Source organism: Camelina sativa, chromosome 14 (assembly GCF_030686135.1).
Source record: "Camelina sativa cultivar CO46 ecotype springtype chromosome 14, ASM3068613v1".
Lineage (NCBI taxonomy): Eukaryota > Viridiplantae > Streptophyta > Magnoliopsida > Brassicales > Brassicaceae > Camelina > Camelina sativa.
Genome location: NC_141893.1, coordinates 5,880,840 through 5,906,632, shown reverse-complemented (window position 1 = coordinate 5,906,632; position 25,793 = coordinate 5,880,840). Strand labels below are relative to the sequence as shown.

General features: G+C 36.1%; 5 protein-coding genes and 3 pseudogenes across 14 annotated transcripts; 6 read left to right on the top strand and 2 right to left on the bottom strand.

Annotated features, from left to right (window-relative positions):
* Nucleotides 1-301: 301 nt before the first annotated feature.
* Nucleotides 302-1,473, top strand: LOC104740024 (cytosolic sulfotransferase 1 pseudogene; annotated as a pseudogene). Its single transcript, XR_015580596.1, has one exon. The product of XR_015580596.1 is annotated as a cytosolic sulfotransferase 1 pseudogene (transcript).
* A 321-nt stretch (nt 1,474-1,794) lies between these two features.
* Nucleotides 1,795-2,947, top strand: LOC104740023 (cytosolic sulfotransferase 1 pseudogene; annotated as a pseudogene). The gene has a single exon (XR_015579519.1). The product of XR_015579519.1 is annotated as a cytosolic sulfotransferase 1 pseudogene (transcript).
* Nucleotides 2,948-3,773: 826 nt separating this feature from the next.
* LOC104743294 (cytosolic sulfotransferase 1-like) lies at nt 3,774-7,079 on the top strand. The gene is made up of 4 exons (XM_019235442.2): nt 3,774-4,817; nt 5,707-5,781; nt 6,255-6,756; nt 6,845-7,079. Exons 1-2 carry the CDS (start codon nt 3,854-3,856, stop codon nt 5,712-5,714), a joined length of 972 nt encoding a protein of 323 aa, XP_019090987.2. The 5' UTR covers nt 3,774-3,853; the 3' UTR covers nt 5,715-5,781; nt 6,255-6,756; nt 6,845-7,079.
* Nucleotides 7,080-9,932: 2,853 nt separating this feature from the next.
* Nucleotides 9,933-11,813, top strand: LOC104740021 (uncharacterized; annotated as a pseudogene). Its single transcript, XR_015580958.1, has 2 exons — nt 9,933-11,421; nt 11,522-11,813. The product of XR_015580958.1 is annotated as an uncharacterized LOC104740021 (transcript).
* A 676-nt stretch (nt 11,814-12,489) lies between these two features.
* LOC104740020 (phosphatidylinositol 4-kinase gamma 6) lies at nt 12,490-15,403 on the top strand. Of its 2 annotated transcripts, XM_010460516.3 has the most exons (3): nt 12,513-12,824; nt 12,967-13,118; nt 13,204-15,403. In XM_010460516.3, the coding sequence occupies exon 3, from the start codon at nt 13,364-13,366 to the stop codon at nt 15,212-15,214; it is 1,851 nt and encodes a 616-aa protein (XP_010458818.1). In that variant the 5' UTR covers nt 12,513-12,824; nt 12,967-13,118; nt 13,204-13,363; the 3' UTR covers nt 15,215-15,403. The 2 variants fall into 2 exon arrangements, with proteins under 2 accessions (XP_010458817.1, XP_010458818.1); XM_010460515.3 differs by lacking the exon at nt 12,967-13,118 and having other exon boundaries at nt 12,490-12,824.
* A 447-nt stretch (nt 15,404-15,850) lies between these two features.
* Nucleotides 15,851-17,802, bottom strand: LOC104740019 (uncharacterized). The gene is made up of 5 exons (XM_010460514.3): nt 17,381-17,802; nt 17,150-17,207; nt 16,961-17,044; nt 16,735-16,876; nt 15,851-16,642 (listed from the first exon to the last, which is right to left on the bottom strand). The coding sequence occupies exons 1-5, from the start codon at nt 17,760-17,762 to the stop codon at nt 16,364-16,366; spliced, it is 945 nt and encodes a 314-aa protein (XP_010458816.1). The 5' UTR covers nt 17,763-17,802; the 3' UTR covers nt 15,851-16,363.
* An 879-nt stretch (nt 17,803-18,681) lies between these two features.
* LOC104740018 (uncharacterized) lies at nt 18,682-22,692 on the top strand. 5 transcript variants are annotated; one of them, XR_015579260.1, is made up of 6 exons: nt 18,845-19,445; nt 19,566-21,107; nt 21,311-21,705; nt 21,799-21,883; nt 22,020-22,171; nt 22,244-22,512. XR_015579260.1 is itself a non-coding variant. In XM_087483023.1 (3 exons), the coding sequence occupies exons 1-3, from the start codon at nt 19,001-19,003 to the stop codon at nt 21,322-21,324; spliced, it is 2,001 nt and encodes a 666-aa protein (XP_087339149.1). In that variant the 5' UTR covers nt 18,682-19,000; the 3' UTR covers nt 21,325-21,903. The 5 variants fall into 5 exon arrangements, 2 of the variants coding, with proteins under 2 accessions (XP_087339149.1, XP_019090895.2); XR_015579259.1 differs by having other exon boundaries at nt 18,850-19,445; nt 19,566-21,705; nt 22,244-22,692; XR_002035037.2 differs by lacking the exons at nt 22,020-22,171; nt 22,244-22,512 and having other exon boundaries at nt 18,682-19,445; nt 19,566-21,705; nt 21,799-21,903.
* A 131-nt stretch (nt 22,693-22,823) lies between these two features.
* Nucleotides 22,824-23,944, bottom strand: LOC104740017 (protein GOLVEN 5-like). Of its 2 annotated transcripts, none has more exons than XM_019235934.2 (3): nt 23,790-23,944; nt 23,474-23,520; nt 22,824-23,288 (listed from the first exon to the last, which is right to left on the bottom strand). In XM_019235934.2, exons 1-3 carry the CDS (start codon nt 23,866-23,868, stop codon nt 23,070-23,072), a joined length of 345 nt encoding a protein of 114 aa, XP_019091479.1. In that variant the 5' UTR covers nt 23,869-23,944; the 3' UTR covers nt 22,824-23,069. The 2 variants fall into 2 exon arrangements, with proteins under 2 accessions (XP_019091479.1, XP_010458815.1); XM_010460513.3 differs by having other exon boundaries at nt 22,824-23,276.
* Between the last annotated feature and the right edge of the window lie 1,849 nt (nt 23,945-25,793).

The window sequence follows — 25,793 nt, the reverse complement described above, 5'->3', positions numbered from 1 at the left end:
CAACTTTATTTGGGACGAAATCATGAAGATATTGTTGGTAGAACAACGTACGTAGTTCAAAGATAATTAACAACTAATAAAGGTTCGTACATTTTAATCTAAAATAAATACCAAATTTTCATGGATGGAGTGAAAATAGGAAATTCTCATTTCTACTTGCTTACAATCGTTTTAACTTTTTTTTGTTTTCTTCCTATAATTCACAAAAGTACTATAACACTAACTATATTAAAACCAAGCAGTGATCTACCCACCAAGGCATCCATATATAAATAGTGACATTTGCGTTTGGAGCAGAACAGATTCATTAAACCACAACTCCAGAGAAAAAAAGATGGATAAGGAGCTTCCGCCGAACTTGAGAGAAGACAACTTAAGCGAAGAAACCAAGACTTTAATCTCTTCACTTCCTTGGGAAAAAGATCGTCTAGGGAAGCTCTACAACTACCACGGATGTTGGTACTACGCCAACACGCTCCAAGGAGTCCTTAATTTCCAAAAAGGTTTCAAGCCTCAAGACACCGATATAATCATCGCTTCTCTTCCTAAATCAGGCACGACTTGGCTCAAGGCACTCACGTTCGCCCTCCTAGAAAGATCGAAGAACCGTTCTTCGGATGATCCTCATTCTCTGCTCTCTAATAATCCTCATGGCTTAGTACCGTTCTTGGAGGCCGTTCTGTATCTTAAAAGCTCAAAACCAGACTTAACAAAACTCTCATCATCTCCAAGGCTGTTGTCGACTCACATGCCCTTGCATACACTTCAAGTACCCTTAAAGGACTCTCCTTGCAAGATCGTGTACGTGTGCAGGAACGTAAAGGACGTTTTGGTATCACAATGGTACTTCAGGTGCGCTTATAGTCATAAAGAAGTAGACAAAAACATTCTCGAGTCTTTGTTTGAGTCGTCATGCAGGGGAGTTGGCTTCTATGGACCCTTTTGGGAACACGTATTGAGCTATTGGAAAGGAAGCTTGGACGACTCCAAACATGTTCTTTTCATGAGGTACGAGGACATGAAAGCCGAGCCATTTGCTCAGATTAAGAGACTTGCAGATTTTTTGGGTTGTCCTTTCACTGAGGAAGAAGAACACAGTGGATCTATAGACAAAATATTGGAACTTTGCTCTTTGCGTAATCTGAGCGGTTTGGAGATCAACAAGACAGGTAAAACAGAAAACAATGTGCATTACTCTAACTTTTTCCGCAAAGGAGAGGTTGGTGACTCCAAGAATCATCTAACTCCTGAGATGGAGAGCAAAATCGATATGATCATAGGAGAGAAATATAAAGACTCCGGTTTGGAATTCTGAGTGGTGGATATGTGTTTTCTTTAAACCTTTCAGTGCACATGTTCTTGGTACCTTACCTAATAATCTAATATATGTAAGACGTACAATAACACTCATTTTCAATTGATACTGAGATGAAATTAAATAGTGAATTCTACATATTTCATAGTTTACATGATTACTAATTGTTTTATGTATAATTGTTTCAAAATTACAATATGTACTAGTTATACTAAAAACTAATTGGACCTGATCATGTTTTATAGTGTAAGTCAACAATGTTGCATTATACAGGAAAGAAAAATGATATATATATATATATATATATATATATATATATATAAATACCATCGACGTTAAAACAACCAACAAAAAAAGTCCAAAAAATATAAATTAGAAAATTATACTATTGGCGGATATTTATATATATATATATATATATATATATATATATATATATTCACCTACTAAATATAAATAGATCGGTCTGTAATTCAGGATGACCATAATTTGTAGTCACAATTACCCCAAATTATGGATCAAAAGGAGATTCCAAAGAATTTGAGAGACGACAATTTAAGCGAAGAAACAAAGACTCTCATCTCTTCACTTCGTTCCGACATAGATACGCAAGGAAACAAGCTCTTCAACTACCAAGGATGTTGGTACTACTCTGCTACTCTCCAAGGTGTCCTAAATTTCCAGAGAAATTTCAAGCCTCAAGACTCCGATATTGTCATTGCTTCTTTCCCCAAATCAGGCGCGACTTGGCTCAAGGCACTCACAGTTTCCCTCCTCGAGCGATCCAAACACCGTTCTTCTGATGATCATCCTTTGCTATCCCAAAACCCCCATGCGCTAGTTCAGTCTCTCGAGGCTAATCTCTATCTTAGTAGCCAAACACCAGACTTGGTGACCAAGCTGTCATCATCACCGAGGCTTTTCTCTACTCACATGCCGTTGCTTACGCTGCAAGAAACACTTAAAGACTCTCCTTGCAAGATCGTGTACTTGTGTAGAAATGTGAAGGACGCGTTAGTGTCTCGTTGGTTTTTCAGGTGCAGCTACCTGAAAAAAGAAGTAGAGAGACACGTTCTTGAGGCTATGTTTGAGTCGTTCTGCAGCGGAGTTAGCTTTTACGGTCCATTCTGGGACCAAGTCTCGAGCTATTGGAGAGGAAGCTTGGAAGATCCCGATCATATCCTTTTCATGAGGTACGAGGAAATGAAAGAAGACCCATGTACTCAGCTCAAGAGGCTTGCAGAGTTTTTGAGTTGTCGAATAAGTGAGGAAGAAGAACATAGTGGAATAGTTGAAGACATCTTGGAATTGTGCTGTCTACGTAGTTTGAGCAGTTTTGAGATCAACAAGATCGGGAAAACATCAAACGGCGTGGACTACAAGTTCTTTTTTCGGAAAGGGGAAGTCGGGGACTCAAAAAATTATCTAACTCCAGAAATGGAGGACAAGATTGACAAGATCGTCCAAGAAAAACTAGAAGGCACTGGATTGAAGTTATAAGTGATTGTGTTCGATTTGTACTTTCTTTGATATATTGTATTAATTCACTGTTGTGATGTTTAAATTATGATGAATTGTTGATGCTTTGTGATGTATGACTGTATAATAAATAATAACTTTTAGCTTGCTACTTTTTTGATGTCTTATGTCGTCGATTAGGTTAAATTCTAAACCAAGTTGTAATTCGGATCCTTTCGATCGGTGACCTAATTAAAATAAAAATAAATGAAAACGTCCCTTCGAAAGGACAAGGGCGATATGTTATGTTCAAAATTCAAAGAATTGCAATTATCACGAAGAATTGAAAAATATTTGAGTTTCTTCGATCTACTCAACAAGTTGTAAATAACATTTCATCTTTCGTAGTAGAAGATCACTACTCAATTTGGACACACCATTAATGTGTATAATACAGTATACGTTAGGTAAACAGGCTCAATTTTAAAGCTTTTACATTTTGGGGCGAAATCGTTAGGTAATGCAAACCAAAGACGTCCAATTAAATACACATATAATTTTGCAACCCCCTATATATTTTATATTAGCTGTCGCATTCTACAAGAATTTAAAACCATATCTTATTTTATTGTTTTTTTTTATTCTTTTTGATACGAGCTTATAAATATCGTTACTACTTTCAAACTTTGCATTTCCAAACAAAACACATGTTTTTAACACAAGTCAACAAAGGTTTTGGACCTTTGGTTCAAATTCAAGATGAGCATCCTATGAACTTGAGAGACAACAACATTTACACAAATTTAATCTCAATATATTCTCTCAACCACTACTAATTGACATGATTATTAATTGCATTCTACAAGAACCCAAAATTATAGCTTATAATATTGTCACCTACCCTGAAACTACTTTTTGTTTGTTTTATGTGCATTAATTTGATGACAAAACTTTACTACCTTAAACTTAAATATTCATCCACCCATAAATTTGTCCCACATCCATCCGGAGTTAAGCAGAGATATTTTCATTTTGTAACAAAACGCATTATTTGTATCACAAATTAAATTAACATAGGAAATGGCTGAACTTCCTATGAACTTGAGAGACGACAACGTAAGTGAAGAAACAAAGACTCTGATATCTTCACTTCCTACAGACGAAGATTCTCAAGGGAAGCTCTGTCAGTATCAAGGATGTTGGTATTACTACAACACTCTCCAAGCAGTCATCAATTTCCAGACAAACTTCCAGCCGCAAGACACCGACATAGTCCTCGCTTCTTTCCCCAAATCCGGTACCACTTGGCTCAAGGCACTGTCAATCGCAATCTTGGAGAGAGCTAAACATCATTCTAATGATCCTCTGATCCATCCTTTGCTATCCGATAATCCTCATCGCATAGTACCGTTCTTCGAGATCGATATGTATCTCCAAACCGCAACACCAGACCTAACCAAGTTCTCTACATCTACTCCTAGGCTATTCTCGACTCACATGCCTTTGCACACCATGAAAGAGGGCCTCATGGAGTCTCCATGCAAGGTTGTGTACTTGTGCCGGAACGTAAAAGACGCGTTGATATCGCGTTGGTATTTCAGGTGCAAGTATCAAAACAAAGAAGTGGCTGGAAGCATTCTCGAGTCAATGTTCGAGTCGTTCTGTAAGGGAGTTAGCTTCTATGGCCCGTTTTGGGACCATGCACTTAGCTATTGGAGTGGCAGCTTGGAAAACCCCAAACAAGTCCTTTTCATGAGGTACGAGGAACTGAAATCAGAGCCTTATGTCCAGGTCAAGAGGCTTGCAGAGTTCATGGGATATCCTTTCACTAAGGAAGAAGAAGAGAGTGGATTGGTTAACAAAATCGTGGAACTATGCTCTCTTAGTAATCTGAGCGGTTTGGAGGTTAACAAAACCGGCAAAACGTGGATGAACGTGGATTACGATAGCTATTTCCGCAAAGGTGAAGTTGGTGATTGGAAGAATTATCTAACCCCCGAGATGGAGAACAAAATCGACATGATCATTGAAGAGAAATTAAAAGGTTCGGGCTTGAGACTATGCTAATCATATATTATAAGTGGGCTTTTGCTTTTGTTACTTTGATGCATCCTAATAAAACCAGCTTTTGTGTTCCGTTGTTAAGTTTCCTTTGATGTAATATTTAATAAATGTGTTCTAAAATGGTTACTTTGATATGGAATTTATATTGTGCTCCACCAAGTTTGATATTCCAAAAGTTTCATCCTTTGTGAGATTTTTTTTTTTAAAGCTTTACGAGAAATAAAAACCCACTCCTTTAGTTTTCATTTCCTGTCAGACAGATTTGATATTTTCCTAAATTTGTGCAACCACTTCTAAGATACTAAAGTAAAATTGAAGGTTTGTTTTCTTTTCTTTAAGTTGTTTTGAAATTTGAAGAGGTAAGATGGTGCATGCACTGATTACAACATTTAGTACCATTTGTTCTTGAATATTTATGTATAGTAATAATTTTATTGGTTGGACCAAAACTAGTAATATCCACGTTGCATAAATTAACACAACTGCTTATGAGTTCATATATCATATGAGCTCATATAAGTTGTGAGTGTAGATTACAGAAATCCTATCTGATGTCCACGTGGATGGATTATATCTTAAGAAGTTGGATTCTAATCCTAAACGAGTTGGGATTAAAGCGGTTGGGCCTTAATCCTATGCGAATTAGGGTTAAGAAGCTGAATCCGTATAAATAGATAGTGATACACCTTGAAAACTCCGGAAAACAAAAAAAATCTGCAGCTAAGAGATTTCTACAACCTGTAAGTTATGAACTGAGACTATCTTGTTCTTTGCTTGTTACTACGATTAGAAAAAGATTACCTTATATTCTTGATACGTGCTTTCCTTAGATTTTCTTAAAACTAACTCGTTTATCTTTCCTTAAACAGGGTGGTGATGTTTCAGTAATTCAGTGGGTGGCAGGAGGATAAATTTTTTTGAGAATGTCTACTTGTGTTTCTGAGGTATGGTTTGTAATTAATTTTGTTTCCTTTGGTTATTTATATGCGCTCCAATTAAAAAGCGGTGATTTCGGTTGCTGAAACTGTTATTTCAAGGATTTCTTTTTTATATTTGTTTTTGTCTTTTGGAGAAGCTGTAAAGACCATCTGACTTTTTCTTATCCATGTTGGTTTTTGGTTATTGGTTAGTTATTTCGGTACTGATGATAGTAACAGATTTTTTTTTCAGTTTTCTACTTTTTCTCTTTTTAAACTGTTTATAAAATATTATAATAAGTCTTAACCTTTAATTAATTTTTAGCATAATCTTCTTAAGATCCTAGTTGTTATTAGAGGCATTGAAATGTGACTTTAGGTGATATATATACTTGTTCTTTTGTGATGATATAATCCAATTATGTAGCTTCATGTGATATTAGGATGTTGCTGTGCAATAGCTTTTAACCGAAAGCTTGCATAACCTACATGTGATGCAGGAGAATTTGATTGTGACTACACAAGAAGTTAGGATGATTCCGAAGTAGCACCGGGGGATGTAGTAGCTGCATCAAGAAGCTTCTCTACCAAAGCTTTAACCTTGGGAGATCTTATGTCAATGGAAGATTCCCAAAGGTCACTCAACAACAGCAACACTCATGGACCTGAAGAAAAAAACATAGACCGTGAAACAGAAGAGGAGATAACAGAGGAGTCAATAGAAGGTTCCCAAAGGTCACTCAACAACAGCAACACTCATGGACCTGAAGAAAACATAGAGCGTGAAACAGAGGAACCAATAGTAGGGAGCTTGAGATATCTTTCCTCTGTGATTGAGGAATCTTGCGATCACGATCTCTTCTCAAGACGTCCAGCTCGTATGACTAACTCTGAAGCAACCTCAGCTCGTATGACTTACTCTGAAGCAACCTCATTCTCGGGATTCCGCTCAGTTCGTTCTGAAGGAAGCTCAGCCAGCGCAAGCTCCTTCGGTTTCCCAATGTAAGTAAACACACACTCACCTACATATGGCATATATATATATCAACTTGATCGTGTAAACCTTAATTTTGTGAAATATCTGTTACAGCTTGCAATCAGAAAGGAACATCAGTCCTGTAAGAATGGTGAAAGCTAAGAGGACAAAACGTGGAAAGGAGAAAGGGTGGAGGCGTTACTCTCTTCTTCTCTGTTGTAGGTTCTGCCTTTCTCTCAGAGGGTTTCTTTACCTTTATAAGTTCTATATATTCAGTTTACTGATCATTCAAAAACTCATGACGAGTGGTTTAGCAAACTTATCTTCTGTATGCCTCAAATACTATATCGTGGCTTTATATATATATATATATATATATGCTTTTTTCTTTCTTTTCCAGTTTCACACCTTGCTTCAGTCACAAGGTACAAACCCTAAATTCTCTTTGAAGTCTTGATTTCTTCATCCCATAATCTTTTCTGAATTCTCTTATCTTCTTCTTTCTCTCGGTTGTGCCACCTCCCATATTCTGCCTATGCTGCCAATTTCTACAAACACCAATCATCAAAAGTTCAAGTTAACAAGGAAGTGAGCCGACCCACACACCAAAAAGTAACCAAAAGGCACACAAGAATGATGCAGAGAGAATATATACGAAAAAAAATCAAGTGTCAACAACATCACAACACACCTACATACATTCTCACATACACTTAAACATTTGTCAAAAGTCGGAAAATATAAAAAGAACTTTAAATCATTCTTCACCCATATCAAAAAGAGATACAATCACTCTTTATAGTAAAGCTTTTCCAAAATTTTAGCTCAAGCAACAATCAGATAAAGCCTTAAAGAAAACAAAACAATCAATTTTTAAGTGGGTTAAGCAACAATTTACATCACACAAGAAGATAACTCTATAAATCTTAAAGAGAGACACTATCACATAAACCTCATCGCCTCGACAATTATCAGAAGTAAGAAATAGAGATTAAACTCTGGAAATAACAAACAGGAGAACCGATGGAGTAATTATCGAAAGCAAGATGATATGATTCGGTTTCAAGATCAAGTACCACCGGCGTTTGCTGTTTCAAGAAGTTGTTGTTTTGCAGTCATGACCACGAAACCGGGTTTGCTGTGATGGTAGAGACAAACGAGACCGTCACAGTTATTATAGGAAACCAAATATCGTGTGTACGTTATCCGTCTCCCAAGGAGTAGGGATATTGACAGATGATGATGAACCCAACACCAGTGTACTCAGAGATACGGAGACCATGAGAACATCTGGATCACCACCTGATTGCTGACGATGTGTCAACTGTCTTCGTTGGAAGTATGGAGAGTCGATCGTTGATTTCCATTGTTTCGATACACCCTTGAATCTCATCAAAGAATCCACATCGAGTCTCTCTAGGATACGCTCTACGACATCGTGGTGCATACTCAAGCATCGTTGCTTTTTTGTTGACATTCTTCTGATTGAAGAGATTTAAAAACGCTTATCGTCTAAACAAGAATCTTCCTCTCTCTCTCTCTCTATCTCTTCACACGACACAGATCTCCTAAGTCCTCCTAAGTCCTAACCTTTAAACTCGTCGAACCCTATCTCTGTTTTTTTTCCTTTTCTTGTGGCCTTGTGGGCTTTTGATTTTTCTTAAGCCCTCAACAGAACCCATATACGATTTTAAACCGACGTTCAGGATCCTAATAATATTTTTGCTCATAAGGTATATATGATGACATCAGTAACCAGCTTAATTAGTTTATGTGGCTATTTAAAGGTTTTAATCATAAATTAATTATCATATTTATGCCGATTATAGAGCATTGCTTACCTGATGTAGAGGATAGAACACCCTTTTTTTTTTTTTGGTTACTCAAATGTACCGACAAACAAAAAAAAAAGGCACAAAATGAGCTTCCTATGAATTTGAGAGACGACAACGTAAGTAAAGAAACAAAGACTCCTCAAAGGGAAGCGCTGCAAGTACCAAGGATGTTGGTACTACTACAACACTCTCCAAGCAGTCACCAATTTCCAGACAAACTTCCAGCCACAAAACACCAACATATATAGTCCAACATAAATATCTTTCTCCAAATCCGCCACAACGTGGCTCAAGGCACTCTCAGTTGCAATCTTGGAGCGATCTAAACAGCCTTCGGATACATCCTCTGCTAAAAAATAATCCTCATGGCATATTTCTTCTCTTCTAGAACGATATGTAGTATATCTCAAAACAGCAATATACACTCCATAATTTAGATTTGTATTCATTTTTTATCCTTACCATATTCGATGATATAATTTTACACTCAAATTATGGGCTTGACTTTTAAGAAATTACATAAAAAGAAAGTTGTAAATTGAAAAACCTGGCTGATTGTATTTTCTATCTGTCAAAGAAACTACACATCCATTGTCTTTAGGACAAAAGTTGACTTCGTCCTCTTTTTTGAGATTTTTTTCTTTTCATAACAAGTTGACTTTTTCTTTTTTTGTCCTCTTTAAAGTTAAGGGATCATATGAAACGAACAAAAAAGAGTCAAATCCACACGATGTCTTAAGATATGATTCTCCAAAAGTTTCTTCATCTGTAAGATTTTATTTCTTTACTTGAAAGGGCCCCTTGTTTAGTTTTTCGGGAGCTTAAAACATACATTCTTTGGCTTGTTTAGTTTTCCGGGACTAAAACATATATACCTTTTCCTCCCTTCCTCTCAGAAATATTCTTATCTATTGATGATGATCTGTTGACTTCTGAAGGGTTTTCTGAATTTTAGTAACATTTGTTCTTGATTTTTTTTTTTCTTATTTGGGGGATTATATACAATGTATCGATGGTGGCAAAGCAAGAGAATAAAATATGAGAATTTCTGCTTAAGTTTATGAATTTTGGTTTGTAATTAACTGCATAATTAAAGTTGTTTCCTTTGGTTGACATTTATGTTCATATTAAATGTAGAGAGATCGTGGTTACTTGACATTTCAACGATTTTTTTGTCTTTTGGGATTTGTATACAATTTTGTTTTTTCTCTTGGACCGAGAAACAGTATAAACATCTGCATTTTCCTCCAGGTTGGTTTTTTAAACGATCAAAAATTTTCTCTGTTTCCAATGGACTTTTTTGTGGTTGTTATTTTGGTACTAATGTTAGGTTAAAGTTTTAGTTTAGGGTAATCTCTTTTTATCTCTACTAAGGTGGGTTGATTCATTTTTAGCCTACTCTTCTCAAATTCTAGGTCTTAGACAGTGACTCCATTGTTTAGTATAATGTTTGTAATTTTATTTTATGAGATTCTTCAATTGCTAGATTGTTATTGTTATAAGATAATTTCAATTATCAGTGATCTTCATGTGAAATATTTTGATGATTAGATGTTGCTGTGCATTTGTTTAGTCAAAACCTTCTGTAACCTTTGCTAAAAAATAATTGAAGTCACATTCTTTTCCCTAAGTCTTTGGCCATTTCATCATGATTTCTCACATATGTCATCAACAATGGATTTGTCAATCATTGATTCTAAACTCCATGTCATTCATACAACTTTATTTCTCCTCAACGACCCCAACTAGAAAATTCCAAATAGTCATTTCGTTTCTTTTTCCTTGTAGATCATTCATATATTAGTGGTGGTTGTTTGATGATAATATAGCCTCTGCAGCTCTGTGAAAGATGACAATGAGATCAGGTGCGTCCATCCTATTCGTCGTTCAGATCTTTGAATGTTTTGAAAAATTAGTACACCAAGTAGCTTTTTTCTCTCGTGTGACTACAGACAAAGATCATGTGTTTGAAAACTTGATAGAGAGTAGCGAAGAGAATACTGAAGTAAAGATCCTGGACAACGGGAAAGAAACTGGATATGAGTTCTATGGTTCAATAAGTGAAGAACGGGTCAAAGAGAACGCTGGAAACATGTCAGGACACCATTCTTATGAATTCAAGATTGGCCCTAAGAATGAGCGCATACAGGAAAACCGTAATAGTCTAGAGGACCATTTGGTTTTCTATATGGACAAGAATGTAATGGCTCGCAAATTGCCTGAGACGGTCGTAGTTAGTAACTACGAGGAGGTTACTTTTAACGTTGTCAAGGATGTATGCGTCGATGAGGGTGTGCCTATGATGCCTGATAAGTTCTTATTCTACGAGAAAGATTCTGTCAACGTAAATACGAAACCTTTCGGATCCAAATCCTCAGAAGACAGCAAACTCAGTCAAGAAAATGTGAATGTGACGGAACAAGAAGTTAAAGATGATTGCAAAGTGGCACCGGGGGATGTGGTAGCAACATCAAGAAGTGTCTCTAAGGAAGCTTTAACCTTGTGAGATATTATATCAATGGAGGGTTCTCAAAGACCAGCCAACAAAAACAACACTCATGGACCTGAAGAAACAGAACAGGAGAAAACAGAGGAACCAATAGCAGGGAGCTTGAGATATCTTTCCACTGAAATGGAAGAATCAGAGAATCAACGACTAAACGATGTGTTTGAGGACTCTTATGATCACAATCTCTTCTCAAGAAATTTACCAAACGGTTTCGGGGAAAGAAGTTTCTCTGAAGCAGAACCAGGTTTAGCACATAGAAGTTACTCAGGACTAATCTCAGTCTCCGGAAACATCTCTGTCCGATCTGATGGAAGCACAGTTAGCGGAAGCTCCTTCGCTTTCCCACTGTATATACATGCATACACTCACATACATACATATATATCTTATCACATTTAGTGTCTACAAACTCTATAAAACTTTTTTTTGTGAATAACTTTGTTACAGATTGCAATCGGAATGGAACAGCAGTCCTGTAAGAATGGCGAAACCTGAGAAGACAAAACTTCGAAAGGAGAAAGGATGGAGACATTACTCTCTTCTTCTCTGTTGTAGATTCTGATGGAGACATTACTCTGCCTTGATCTCAAAATGGTTGTTTTTAACCTTACAGGTTCTACAGATCGTTCAAAAACACAGAAGAGTGCTTTTTTTGGTTGTTGTTGTTGTTGTTGTTGTTTGGTATTCTAGTAAATAATTATTTAGTAGTTTCAATTGCATCGCTGTGGTTTTAAGATTAGGAATGTGTATTTTGTGTTCTCTCAGTTTCACGTGTTGCTTCAGACACAGGGTACAAAACCTAATTACACTTTTGTACAGCAAGCTAAATTTGTCGTGACGTTAGATTAAGAATGGGCTTCTTAAAGTTCCAAAGCCCATTTGTTTGCAACTTGTCACATGCGTCAATCGTTTGGCAAGTCGGTGTAAGAAGCCACGTCATCATCTAATTCCCTTTTTGTCATGACGTGGTACTTGTAGACACTCGCCACGTTCCATGTAATAATCGAACGGCTTCGATTTCATGTGGGCTCTGTTGATCCGACGGTTCTCACTACTTGTTCTAGACCCTTCTCAGAGTCGTGGATAGTGTGGTAAAATGCATCTCTTTTTTTTTTTTTACTTCTTACACATTTTTTTGTCAGCCAATATTCTTTCTTTATTAAATCTGTAACTTTCCTTTGTTAACGTCTATATAGAGCTAACAAATCTAAAAATAAATATTTTTTTTGCTCATATAATTTTTTTTTGTATACTATAAATTCTTGATAACACGACTTATAAAATTATATGAAGTTTAATAAACGTCAGAAAACAGAGAGTGGTATTATTAACTTCTTAATTCTTATGAACTAATGTCACAATCAAGTGATGAAAGCCAAAATTATAAACATAATTTTGGCTTTACTAAAAAAGATAAAATAAACATGATGAAATGATCAACTGACAAAGAAATTAAAAAAAGGATTAAAATTGTAAGCTGACGTGGCACTGGTTAAAAAAGATATAGGCAATGGCAACATTTACTTCTGCGGAGAGAGTTAAAAAAAAAGAAAAAAAGCGTCGTTGAGAGATTGAGACGAAGACGCGAGCGAGCGAGCGAGAGGCTAATGGATCAGTGACTCACTGAGTCAGATTATACCGATTCATTTGTCTCCATTGAAGCCTCTTTTCCTTAAGATTCTACGCTTCTTCACTCTCTTTCTCTCTCTTCCATATGCCTCTCCTCCGTTTCTTCAGATCTTGGTTTCCGGTGAGTTCTTTCTTCAAATCGATTTGATACTTGTTAATTGTTATCTTCTCTTTCGTAAATCTTAAGCCATGTGTTTTGATTTCATTGTTTTGCTTTTGTTGATCTTTTTTCTCGTTTGGTTCCTCGATTTTGTTGTGTAAAGTGAATAAATTTGCTGTATTCACCAAACGGTTATGTAAAGTTTCTTGGATGAAAGATGTATGTATCTCGTGACAAGTACTGGAGAAAGAAGACAACTTTTCCCAAGTTTTTTAAGGATTTGTTGTAAAAAAAAAAAGCCGAGAAAAAAAGAAGGTTGCTTTATACATTTTACAACTGTAGTATAAAATAATCAAATCTTGAAGCTTTTCTGATCTCTTTAATCCTTTTTTTAATGCAGATTCTAATCCTTTCTTTTACCACCTACCTACAAAAGCATGGCTTTTTACCTGATGTAGTTGCCAGAGGATAATAAAGTTTCTGTTCTTTTTTGTTTCTCTCTCACTTCTGCCTTGTTTGAGAGCTCGTGTTGGGTGGCGGTGTTTTGAGTCTTGGAAGAGATGGCAATGGCTGTGTTTAAGGCTCCTCTAAAAGGGGAATTTAATGGGGTTAGAAAGATTGAAGGGAAACAGTATAAGCATCATTTGCTTCAGCAACAGTCTTCAGGGAGAAGACGTGTTTTCGTGCAAACCGAAACTGGCTGTGTTTTGGGAGTTGAGTTAGACCGTAATGATAATGTTCACACTGTGAAGAAGAGGCTTCAGGTTGCCTTTAACTTACCTACTGAGGAAAGCTCTTTGACCTTTGGTGATATGGTCTTGAAGAATGACTTGAGTGCTGTGAGGAATGATTCTCCACTGCTCTTAAAGCGTAACTTAATGCACAGAAGCTCTTCTACTCCGTGTCTTTCACCTACTGGGAATGATCTGCAGAGGAAAGATCTGAGTGGTCCTATTGAGATACTTAGTCACTCGTATTGCTTTCTGTCGTTGAAGCAGACAGCGAATGAGATTGTTATGGCGATGAAGATGGGTGTTGAACCAATCCCTGTCAATGGTGGTCTCGGAGGGGCTTACTATTTTAGGAATGAAAAGGGTCAAAGCGTTGCAATTGTTAAGCCTACGGATGAAGAACCATTTGCGCCTAACAATCCTAAAGGCTTCACAGGGAAAACACTTGGGCAGCCTGGTTTGAAGCCTTCTGTGCGAGTTGGGGAAACCGGGTATAGAGAAGTTGCGGCATACCTTCTTGACTATGATCACTTTGCTAATGTTCCTCCCACGGCTCTTGTGAAGATTACGCACTCTGTTTTCAATGTCAATGATGGAATGGACAGGAACAAGTCTCGTGAGAAGAAGAAGTTGGTCAGCAGCAAGATTGCTTCGTTCCAGAAGTTTGTACCTCATGATTTTGATGCCAGTGATCACGGGACTTCAAGCTTCCCAGTCTCTTCTGTGCACCGCATTGGGATATTGGACATACGGATTCTCAACACAGATCGGCATGGTGGAAACTTTTTGGTGAAGAAGCTTGATGATGGTGCTGCTGGGAGGTTTGGTCAAGTGGAGCTTTTTCCTATAGATCATGGTCTTTGCTTGCCAGAAACACTAGAAGATCCTTACTTCGAATGGATTCATTGGCCACAGGCTTCAATACCTTTCTCTGAAGAAGAACTTGACTACATACATAATCTTGATCCAGTGAAAGACTGTGAAATGCTGCGAAGAGAGCTTCCAATGATTCGAGAGGCTTGTCTCAGGGTCCTAGTTCTGTGTACCGTTTTCCTTAAAGAAGCTGCTGCTTTTGGACTTTGTCTTGCAGAGATTGGAGAGATGATGACTCGGGAATTCCGTGCAGGAGAAGAAGAGCCAAGTGAACTAGAAATGGTGTGTATCGAAGCAAAGAGTTTGACAGTGAGACAAGATGTTTTATCTCCCAAGTCAGATTTAGAAGCAGACACAGTTTTTGAGTTTGATCTCGACTGTAATGACATGGACATGGTCTATAGCGATGAACTACTCGTCAAAAACCCGTTTTCAAGTGGACATTCATCACTTGGAAAGCTCGAGGAGAGCATCGTTGAAGAAGAGGAAGACGAAGAAGAGGCAAGACTTACTCTATCTCTCACAAAGCTTTCAACATCATTGAAGAACCACTGTCTAAGCAACAACATGGGATCTGGATTCCTTAAACCTCCGAGAGTCAAAACAGAGAAAACACTGGTAAGTCACAAGAGCGCAAACGTGCAGCTCCCAGCGAGCGCAAACTTTGTGAAGTTAGCAGAAATGAAAGAAGCGGAATGGGTTATGTTCTTGGAGAAGTTTCAGGAGTTGCTTGACTCGGCTTTTGCAGAACGTAAGACAATGACGTTGAGGAATAGACAGAGGCTTGGTACGTCGTGCAAGTTTTGAGAGATCATATAAGTAAAACTTTTAAGAGTTCACATAATAGAAGATCAAAGATTTTACTTTTACGAGTATTTTAAAACAGTGACTTGTTAACTACGTTAAGATTAGTGAAGAAATGTTCGTTCGTTTGCTTCTCTGTCATGCTCTGTAAATATTCTTTAGCATTTTTCTCTGAAATTTTGTTTCTCGTCATCCTTGCAATACGTTTTGCCTTTTCTTTACAAGAATAACAGTATAAACAAGGGATATAAAATATGATGCTTATTGCTTTTGTAATTTTTTCTATGGCAACTTGTTTCATCGTTTGGTCTAAAAATATGATGTCTTTGTGATAAACCTATCATTTTAATGGACACAATTCATCAGTGCCACACACATCAGTGACCATTCCCTGTCTTCTTTGTCAATATCTAACAGAATCATGCACAACTTGTTGAACTATTTGAAAATTTATAAGTTTCTAAAAACAATGTTTTTCTTTATCTTTACTTTGAATAATTTGAAAGTTTTTTTCTTTTTATGCAGGCATATTTGGAGTGACTTTGTTTCTTATTATGTCAGTAGCCGACGCCAATACAATGATTGATACTTCACAATTTCATATCAAAAAAGCTAAGAAGACTTGGATAGTCATCCCCATGATCAAGAATAACTACTTTATTGTAATATATACTAGTCATGCCCATGGCCATGATCTAGAAAACTTGGAAGAAAAGAATATTACAACAAAATAAAGCCACATAATCATGGCTTAGAGGCTGTGTTCGCCAAGCTTAATGATTGATTTTTTTTCACTTAAGACACATTTTGTCTAGTTATTGTAAGATGTAAGACTTGGAGTTTTTTACATCTAAAAAAACTACATTCGGAACCAAACCGAATTGAAAATGAAAATCGATTAACAAGAAATTTTGTTAAAATACGTAAAAGTTAAATCCAAACCAAAACCTAAGACATATCAAACTAAATCCAAAGAAAATATTTAACCTCAAATCAAATATATCCTTAAATAGTTGAAAACAAAGCACTCAAAAACGAAAATTCTAAAGCTGAAAACCAAGTTTTAAAATATATATCTGATAAACCGAAAACCTCAAAAATCAGGATATATATGTTTTAAACCGAAACTGGATTAGACACTCTCTCCAAATATCATATATGTCTCCATGGCCTCTCAGCGAGGCTCACACAATCCCCATGTCTAAAACAATCGACGAGATGATCGATTGTTAACCCTGCAGCCTGCATGAACGAGTGTACGATCACTGGACCGACAAATCGAAACCCTCGTTTGATCATATCCTTGCTAATTATCTCAGCCTTGGGAGACCTCAATGGTACATTTCTTGGATACTTGAATTTGTTAATGATAGGTTTGTAATCCATAAACCCCCACATGAAGCTGCTTAATGATCCAAATTCCTTAACCACCTGTAAATAATAGAAAATAAATTAAGGTATATATGGAAAAATATACAAGAAATTATAGGGCTATTGAGTCTGAGAAAAGGTTTAAAACTTACCTTGGTTATGCATTTGGCATTGTCGACTATACACCTGACTCTACTCTCTTGTAACATTATTGCTTTGTTTGATGCAATCTCTGTGATCTCTTTCTCTCCCATTTTGGCTACCAGATTTGGGTCAAACTCACAAAACGCCTCTCTAGTTTAACAAATTATGAAAACATTCATAAATTTCTATCTACATGTATAAATGTATAATGTAACAAAATGCGAGAGATTTTACCTAAAGAGTTCTTTACGTTTTAATATCTCAGTCCAATTATAGTCCATTAACATCCCGGACATGGCAAGGAACTCAAAAAGCAGGCTGTTTTAAAATTAAAAATCATCATGCAATCATATATATACTATAACAAGAGCCTCTTTTTGTATACATATACGAAATTAATCTCATAAATTTGTGTAATCATACTTATCATCATAGACAGGGACTCCCCATTGCTGGTCATGAAACTTTACGTAGGCTTCATCTACAAAAAAAAATATACAAAATTAATTTATTAAGATAGTATACTTAACTTATAAACATCACAAATTCATAGTGGAATTTGATTTAGTTTAAACACATTATTGATTATCTAATTAACTTTTATGATTCTATTTAGCTATAATATTAGATTAGGAAATTAAATCTTGATCTTACCACTTTTCTTGGTGATCCAATTGCACCTCTTTGGTTCATCGCTATTGAAATCGAGACATAGTTGTTGTTCTAGTTGTTGCGGAATACTTTTTGGAACAAATGTTTCTCTTCTGCGGGGAGATGAGATTAAACCAAGTGCGAGAGAGATCTTTTGTTCCAACGTGGAATTTGAATCCGTGGAGACAGAATCGGTAGAGTTCTGAGAGAGTGATAGAGATATAGAAGAGAGTGAGAATGAAGAAGAAGTACTTCGTTGAAGCGTGATTGGGTAAATCCTCTTTAAGTGTTTCGCAAAGAAGTTAGAGTTTTGCTTAGTCTCCTTGTCTCTTACACTCTTCCTTTTCTCCACGATTTCTCCTCTTTTAGGACTTGCTTTGTACATTTTGATTTTGGGGTAAGTCAAAACAAGAAAAAAACCAAAGTACTTATAGGAAGGAAAGCAGTGCACCATAAAGTGGAGGTTTTAAGTTAATGCATGTGGTTACTAGCGATGGAACTAATTACACCTAAGTTGGTGAAATGTGGATTTCATGTTTGTGAAATTTTACCATATTTGAATATTTTCCTCACTGATATATTACGAAGAAACGTCAAAAATTCATATAGTCTTCTCTCTCTCTCTCTTTTTTTTTTTTTTTAATAGTGAAAGTTTATTTAAGTTGAAAAGACATGTAGTACGAGTTTTTAAAAATTTAAGCTGTTTTTAGCTCTAATGCATGTATCAAGAAAGGTGTGACAGATAACCAAATTGGTGAAGTGATCCATCTTATTACCTTTTCTAAATCTATTTGCTTTTAATTTTTAATTTGTTGGAGTTCTCTTTCTATACTTGACTTGAGATACTAATTGACAGACGTATAATCAAATTTACATGATGTTTTGTATCGTTTTTGTGATGGAAACTAATCTCGGTCTGAAGTTACAAGAAAACAGAAGAAAAAAAACCAAAAAAACAATGTCGGTATATGATGCTCTTGTTAGATTAAAAAACTATACTTGTCTTAGTTGTCTAGCTAGTTGGCACTCAGCACTACGATCTTTAGTGGAAACTGTGATTATTGATATGGTTACGATGAATTAAAAATAATTGTAAAACAGATTATTCTTAGCTTCTACTCTTTGCTGTTGCATGCTCATTTCTAAGAAATAAAGAAATGAACGTTTCGCCTATTTTAGACAAAGAACTCTCATCTTTTATTCTTTCTTTATGTAATTTGTATTTTATTTCGCGTATGTGTTACTTTGTTAAATTATAGTTTATTTTGATGCATATATATCATCATCATTGTAATGATTTTTGTAAACCAGCAATTAATCAATTTTGACATAATTTTGAATTTTCTCTACTCTAGTTACTTTCTAAATATTGTAAACCGGTAAGAAAGTTGAACCGGAACAAAATTGATCCGGTTATTTAAAACCGGAATTAGGTTTAAAAATTAAACCCCAAGAAGAATCGTAAAACCCTTATCTCTTCCTCGTCTGTTTCTTCAAACTTGCCGGGGGAAAAAACCCAGAATATATCTCTCCGACGAAGCACAATTCTCAACCCATTTCTTAAATTGACGACAAGGGCATCTCCAGAAATCCCCCAATTGAAAACCCTAATCCCCAAATTCCATGATCTGTAGATGGATTGCATCCAATTCAAGCAAAGTATCTCGTATCCTCTCTCCTTTCTCTTCTCTCTTATACACTAAATCCTCCTTCTCCGTCGCCAAACTCGACGATGAGCCATTACCCACAACCAATTCCACTTCCGGTCACAGAGACTTCTACCAAGAGATTCTCTTTGGGATGAAGAAGATTGGGTTCCGTGAGTTTCTTCACGGGCATCACTTTCGAGGCTTGGTTTCGGAACTGAGACATGTCCATGTGGAAGAGATCATGGCTGAATTGATGGCTGAAAGCTCAGATCTTTCGGTTTGGTTTTTCAAAGAGCTGAGAGATATTTATGGGTTTCGTCATTCGAGTTTTTCTACATTGTTGGTTTCACATATTTTTGCTGGTCAGAGACGTTTCAAAGAGCTTCAAGTGGTTCTGGAACAACTGCTCCAAGAGCAAGGCAAGTCTTTCTCTTTTCTTTTGTCTTCAAGACTTGTGCCAATTACTGGAGAAAAGAGGAAACTTTAGCGTTTTCATGAATCTGATTTATTTGCATCAATTTCCCATGATTTTCTTTTAGGTTCTGGTTCAGCTTCTTTGATTTGTAAGGTTCTATCTAGTAGCTTCAGGAAGTGGGATTCCACGGGAGTAGTTTGGGATATGTTGTTGTTTACTGCGTCGAGATCTAAAATGGTAGATGATTCTCTCTATATCTTGGAAAAGATGAAGGATCTCAACTTGAAAGTGTCAACACAGTCATACAACTCTGTTTTGTATAGTTTTAGAGAAACAGATAAGATGTGGGATGTGTACAAGGAAATCAATGATAAGAACGAGTATACGTACTCAACAGTTGTAGATGGTTTGTGTAAGCAACAAAAGCTAGAGGATGCAGTTTCGTTCCTCCGAACTTCAGAGTGGAAAGATACTGGTCCCTCTGTAGTTTCTTTTAATAGTATAATGTCAGGTTACTGTAAATTGGGGTTTGTAGATATTGCCAAGTCGTTTCTCTGTACAGTTTTGAAATGTGGATTGGTTCCTAGTGTATATAGTCACAATATACTCATCAACGGACTCTGTCTAGCTGGTTCTATCGCAGAAGCTTTGGAATTGGCAAGTGACATGAATAAGCATGGAGTGGAACCTGATTCCGTGACATACCATATTCTTGCGAAAGGGTTTCATCTACTCGGTATGATCAGTGGTGGGGTTTTGGAGGTTATTCAAGAAATGCTGGATAAAGGTTTGAGTCCTAATGTTATTACATACACAATATTACTATGTGGGTATTGTCAGTTAGGAAATATTGATATGGGTTTAAAATTGCTGAAGAATATATTGTCGTGTGGATTTGAGTTTAACAGTATCATCCCCTACAGTGTAATGCTCAATGGTTTATGTAAAGCAGGACGAATCAGTGAAGCTTTGTCATTATTCTATGATATGGAAGTCAATGGTCTGAGACCTGATCTTGTGGCATATTCAATTGTGATTCACGGCCTCTGCAGGTTAGGAGAATTCAATATGGCTGTTTGGCTTTACGACGAGATGTGTACCGCCGACATTCTTCCGAATTCTAGGACACATGGTGCTATTTTGCTTGGTTTATGTCAGAAAGGGATGTTGCGTGAGGCAAAAGCGCTTCTGGATTCTTTGATTTCAAATAGCAACTCACTGGATATTATTCTGTACAATATCGTCATTGACGGGTATGCAAAGTCTGGTTGCATCAAGGAGGCATTAGAGTTATTCGAGGTAGTGATTGAGAGTGGGATAGCTCCTAGCATTGCAACTTTCAATTCTTTGATTTATGGGTATTGCAAAATCCGGAGTATAGCTGAGGCTAGAAGAATCTTAGATGCCATCAAGTTATATGGATTGGTTCCAAGCGCTGTGAGTTATACTACACTGATGGATGCATACGCTAACTGTGGAGATACTGAAAGCATAGATGAACTGCGCTCGGAAATGAAAACAAAAGGAATCGCAGCAACCAATGTCACATATGCAGTGATTATTAAAGGGCTTTGCAGCAGCTGGAAACTCGAAAAATGCAACCAGGTACTCAGTGACAGGAAACTCGCAAAATGCTACCAGGTGCTCGGAGACATGGAATCTGAAGGTATAACTCCAGATCAGATCGCTTACAATACAATTATTCAGTATCTATGCAGAGTTAAACATTCAACGGAAGCATTTGAGTTCTTGAAAAAAATGAATTCTCGAAATCTTGTTCCTACGCCTGCTACTTATAATATTCTAATCGACAGCCTTTGTGTCTACGGTTACATAAAGAAAGCTGACAGGTTTTTCTATTCACTCCAGAAGCAGGGTGTTAGTCTGTCCAAATTTGCTTATACCACACTGATCAAGGCACATTGTGTAAAGGGTGACCCTGAAATGGCAGTGAAGCTATTTCATCAGCTGCTGGACAGAGGATTCGATGTTTCCATCAGGGATTACAGTGCGGTGATCAATCGTTTGTGTAGGAGACATTTAGCAAATGAGAGCAAACTCTTCTTTCGTCTAATGTTATCCCAGGGTATTTCGCCTGACTTGGACATTTGCAAAATGATGATCAGTTCATCAGATGAATTGCTGTCCTGGACCATCAAATCGGGTTTGTTGCCTGATCAGTAATCAGCAAATGTTTGTCTGTTTTCCCATCTTATCTGCTAACTGCAGAAGGCACACTTTCAGTAGAGAAACTGTCACATGAGGTAACTGTTATTAGTATATATACTGTAACTGTAAAAAAGAAGCCCACACAAGTTTCATAGTTAGTTATCTGATGTTCGATTGTCGTGTTTCAGTGTTCCAGTTAACAGAATAATCTTAGCTACTGGATAGTATCATTGGGAAACAGTTGTATCACATTAACTTCTTTGAATGATTACCGTAAGTGATGTTTCTTTGCATAGTGCTTTTAAAGATACGTTCCACAGCTCCTCATTGTTGTCCATCTATCACCGAATGATTGTGACATACATAACATTCGAAATGGATAATGTGATCTATGGGTCTTTTTGGCCAGATTGGAAATTTGGAATATGAGACTTGTTATGTCTTCCACTTTTTGTCAAGTTTTAGTTTCCCCAATCCAAACGCAAATGTCTTCGTCGTTTTGCTGCTTGAGTCCAACTTTCCCAGATTGGCTTGAAACGGGCGGGAAACTGAAATGGTCAGGTCAGTGACAACAACCCCAATTATACACTTAATAAGAGTATTTGATGGAAGTTGACAAAAACGTTGCTTCAGCTTTCTGTGAGGGACTAGGAGTCGGAGCCCATTCAACTACAAAACCAAAGACGGGCGAAAAACATAATCTACTTTAGAAGCTACCTTTCGTTTGCTAGATAGATCCATTAGAGACATCCTGCTTGCTCACCAATATAGCAAGCAAGGTAAAGGTCTCCTGGCTAATTGGCTTGCCCATATCCCTGACTGAGATACCTGCGTTTTTTGGTAATATAATTAACAGTTATCAAAAAAAAAAAAAAAAAACATAATCTATTTTTAACCAAAAAGCCTTTTCCATTTTTCGACCAGATATATAGCCAAGATTCTTACTGTGACTTCTTGAAAGTTTTGATGTTCTTGCTCATTTAAGAGCATATCTTGTCTGTCTGAGACATTCTTTTGTACCAATTCCCAACGTTTTATTTTAAGATTAGCATATTGAAGGAACTACATTCGTTCATTGCTCATTATGTTTTTTTTTTGGTCAAACTGCTCATTATGTTTTGGACCGGTTTCTCAGAAGATTTTCTGATGTACGAAGACTATGCATACAGTGTCCAGAAGAAGAAAATAAAATCAGAACTTGAACGACGTCACAGGTATGGTAAATTGTTTATTGTACGACATCGACAAATGATAACATTGAGAGAACACAACTAGGTTACACACTTATACTATCCGTACCACACTTTTTATAGAAAACTTAGAACGATCGATGTTACAAAAACAAAGCTCACAGTTACCCATGATATATTTATACTTGTATATATAATATGTATTTCAATATCTTATAATATTAATATTGAATAATAAGGAGCATTTTATAGGAATATGACAAATTTGATCAGTTGTTCTTGGGAGGATGGTGTCTTGGTTTCCAGTAATCAGCAGTGTACGCAACGAGATCATCCTCTTCCTCAACAGTTTTCTCTTTCTTTGTTGGCTTCTTCATCATCATCTTTGTCGTTTCCTTACTAAACTCTTCTCCATTTCCTCCTCCTATTTGCACCTTCTTCATTGCATCACCATCATCATCAAGATGCTTCGTAACCTGCTTAACATGCTTATCATCATCAACCTTATTAGATTATTTACATGCATATATGTCGAAACTTTAACTACTGAGGTATAATGCAGTCGCTATGTGAATTCGCAGTTTGTGCCCAATGTGGATATTAATTCCATAAGTATTCACTACTCAAGAAATTAAAACACGTAAAAGTAAAATTTTGGGGAACATAGTAATACCTTTGCATTTGAAACGTCGTCAACTCTTGACACTTCATCCTTGTGTCCTGATGAAAAAATAGGACATACTTATAAACTATAAAGTAACTGCATTTTTACTATAAAGTATAAACATGCATGCAACTATATATAATTCAAACAAAATGGGGGAAAGGAATAAATAGCATTGAGAAAGTTCGATTTTCATAATGCAAGTTTTTACGTATATAATTCATGAATTATGAGTTACGTACGTAACCATTTCGAATATTCACGACATTAAAATTTTGATGATTGAAAATATTAGAGAAAAGGGAAATAAAAGAGAGAGATGAACCATGAAGAGAATAGCCAAAGGAGAGGCAAAACAAAAGAAGAATCAACAAGCACAGAAAGCTCGAAGTGATATTGGCCATCTCTTATATACTTCTCTTTGATGCGACCGAAAACGCTCTCAAAATGTATTATGAGATCAAGTTACGCAAGAATGATGAAGAATAGAAGAAGATTAACTAGTGTATATATAGGGGAAGAAAAACACCCAAGAGTATGCCAAATTTAATCTATTTTTACTTTACCATAAGCCATGTGTCTCTATTGGGAACCTGCCATGCATAGATATTGGGACATGCGTAAAATTCCCGAAAGATGCAAGAAACTGTGAACTACAACATGAGATCCAAGTTCACACCCATAACTAAGTGAGCCAGCCCAACTAGATAAAAAAAAATTATATATGAAGTGTGAAGGAACATAGTTTATATATTAATCAATCCCATAGTAAAGAAATATAAATATACTTATTTGGTATTTCGATATAAGCTTACAATACTATCATAGAAAAATATGGTCGAATGGTGTTAAAAAAAAAAAAAAAATTATTTCGTCGAACCTAGAATATCTAATAAGGCACCGTTCATAAAGATCTTAAAGAGAAACATCTTCTTGACCAAAACATTAAAGAAAAAGGTGTTTATTAAGTCAAAATTATGTACGACCATTCAAAAACATTCCTTTTGTGTTTTTTAGTAATGAATTGCTCTAAAAGTGGAACTTTAAGAAAAAAGAATTATAGTGCATAAATGCGCGGGTAAACAAATTGAATCTATTTTGTGGAAAGCATTATCAATCTCATTTTTAAATCGCTAGAAGTGCCATTCAGGATGAGCTTTTGGGTAATTGAATACTTTGGAGCCGGCCGAAAGAAAACTAGCCAGACACCACAATATATAAGTATAGTTTGGCTTCCAAATGGTATTACATCATTTATTTACCTGGTATGAATTTTTGTGATCTCCGAGTTTTTTTTCCCTCTCACAAGTCACAAATACACATGATACTGAAAAAGCAAGAATTTACGTTGGGAATAGCCCAAAAACATCGAATAGGGAGAAGAAACATAACGTAAAATGCAATTCACAGATGTGCATGTTTTGTGTTGGTCTCTTACTATATTACCACTTTTCTCAGGTTCAAGAACAATAAAAGTAAAACTTGCTCAATTCTCTATACTAAATATAAACACACCCATAAACTAAACTATAATAGATTTAATACTGAGTCCTAGCTAAAATTTGTTAAGTCAAGTGAAAACATGTTAATGTTTCTATATGACTTTCAAGTTGCCACTAGCTAATTACATTTTTAAATATTTTATTCATCAGTTTTAGTTGACAAAAAACCACAAAATTTATTTGAATCTATACCTGAAAATATAAAAATATAATCGGCAGCTCGAAGGAAGTCGGTCAAATAGGAGTTATTAATTAGTTAATGGACCGTAAGAAACATATCATGATGAAGCAGTGGGTGTGGAATGTAACCTATGGTCTATATAACTTCCATAATTGGAATTTGTGTATCTTTGTTAGTATCAATATTGTGTATGCTGTTTCTCCCACATTGCACCAAAATTTACGAACCTAATCGCTTTACCCGATCAGGAGTTCATAACATAATATTTTTTTCTTAGTATCATTACCGTATCATCTGGAGTTAATTTGATTAAACCATAATTCTGTAATCTGTGAAACTGCAAAAAAGATTTATAATCCGGTTTTTTTTTTTTACTTTTATAATGCTACTACAATTTGAGGTCTCAAATCATCAACCATTTTTACGTAAGACTTTCTCAATGTATGTACAAGTTAATAGTGCAAGTGATTTTCATTAAACCTGATGAATTTTCATAAAACATTTTCCTATTTACCTGAATTTTCATTTAAACCTGATGTAGCACCTGTCTCATAATGGGCTATTCGTATGCATATAGGCCCAATTATACGGACGCGTCATGTCGTTAATTAAGCATGCAATGATGGAAATAAACAAAAATTGAATT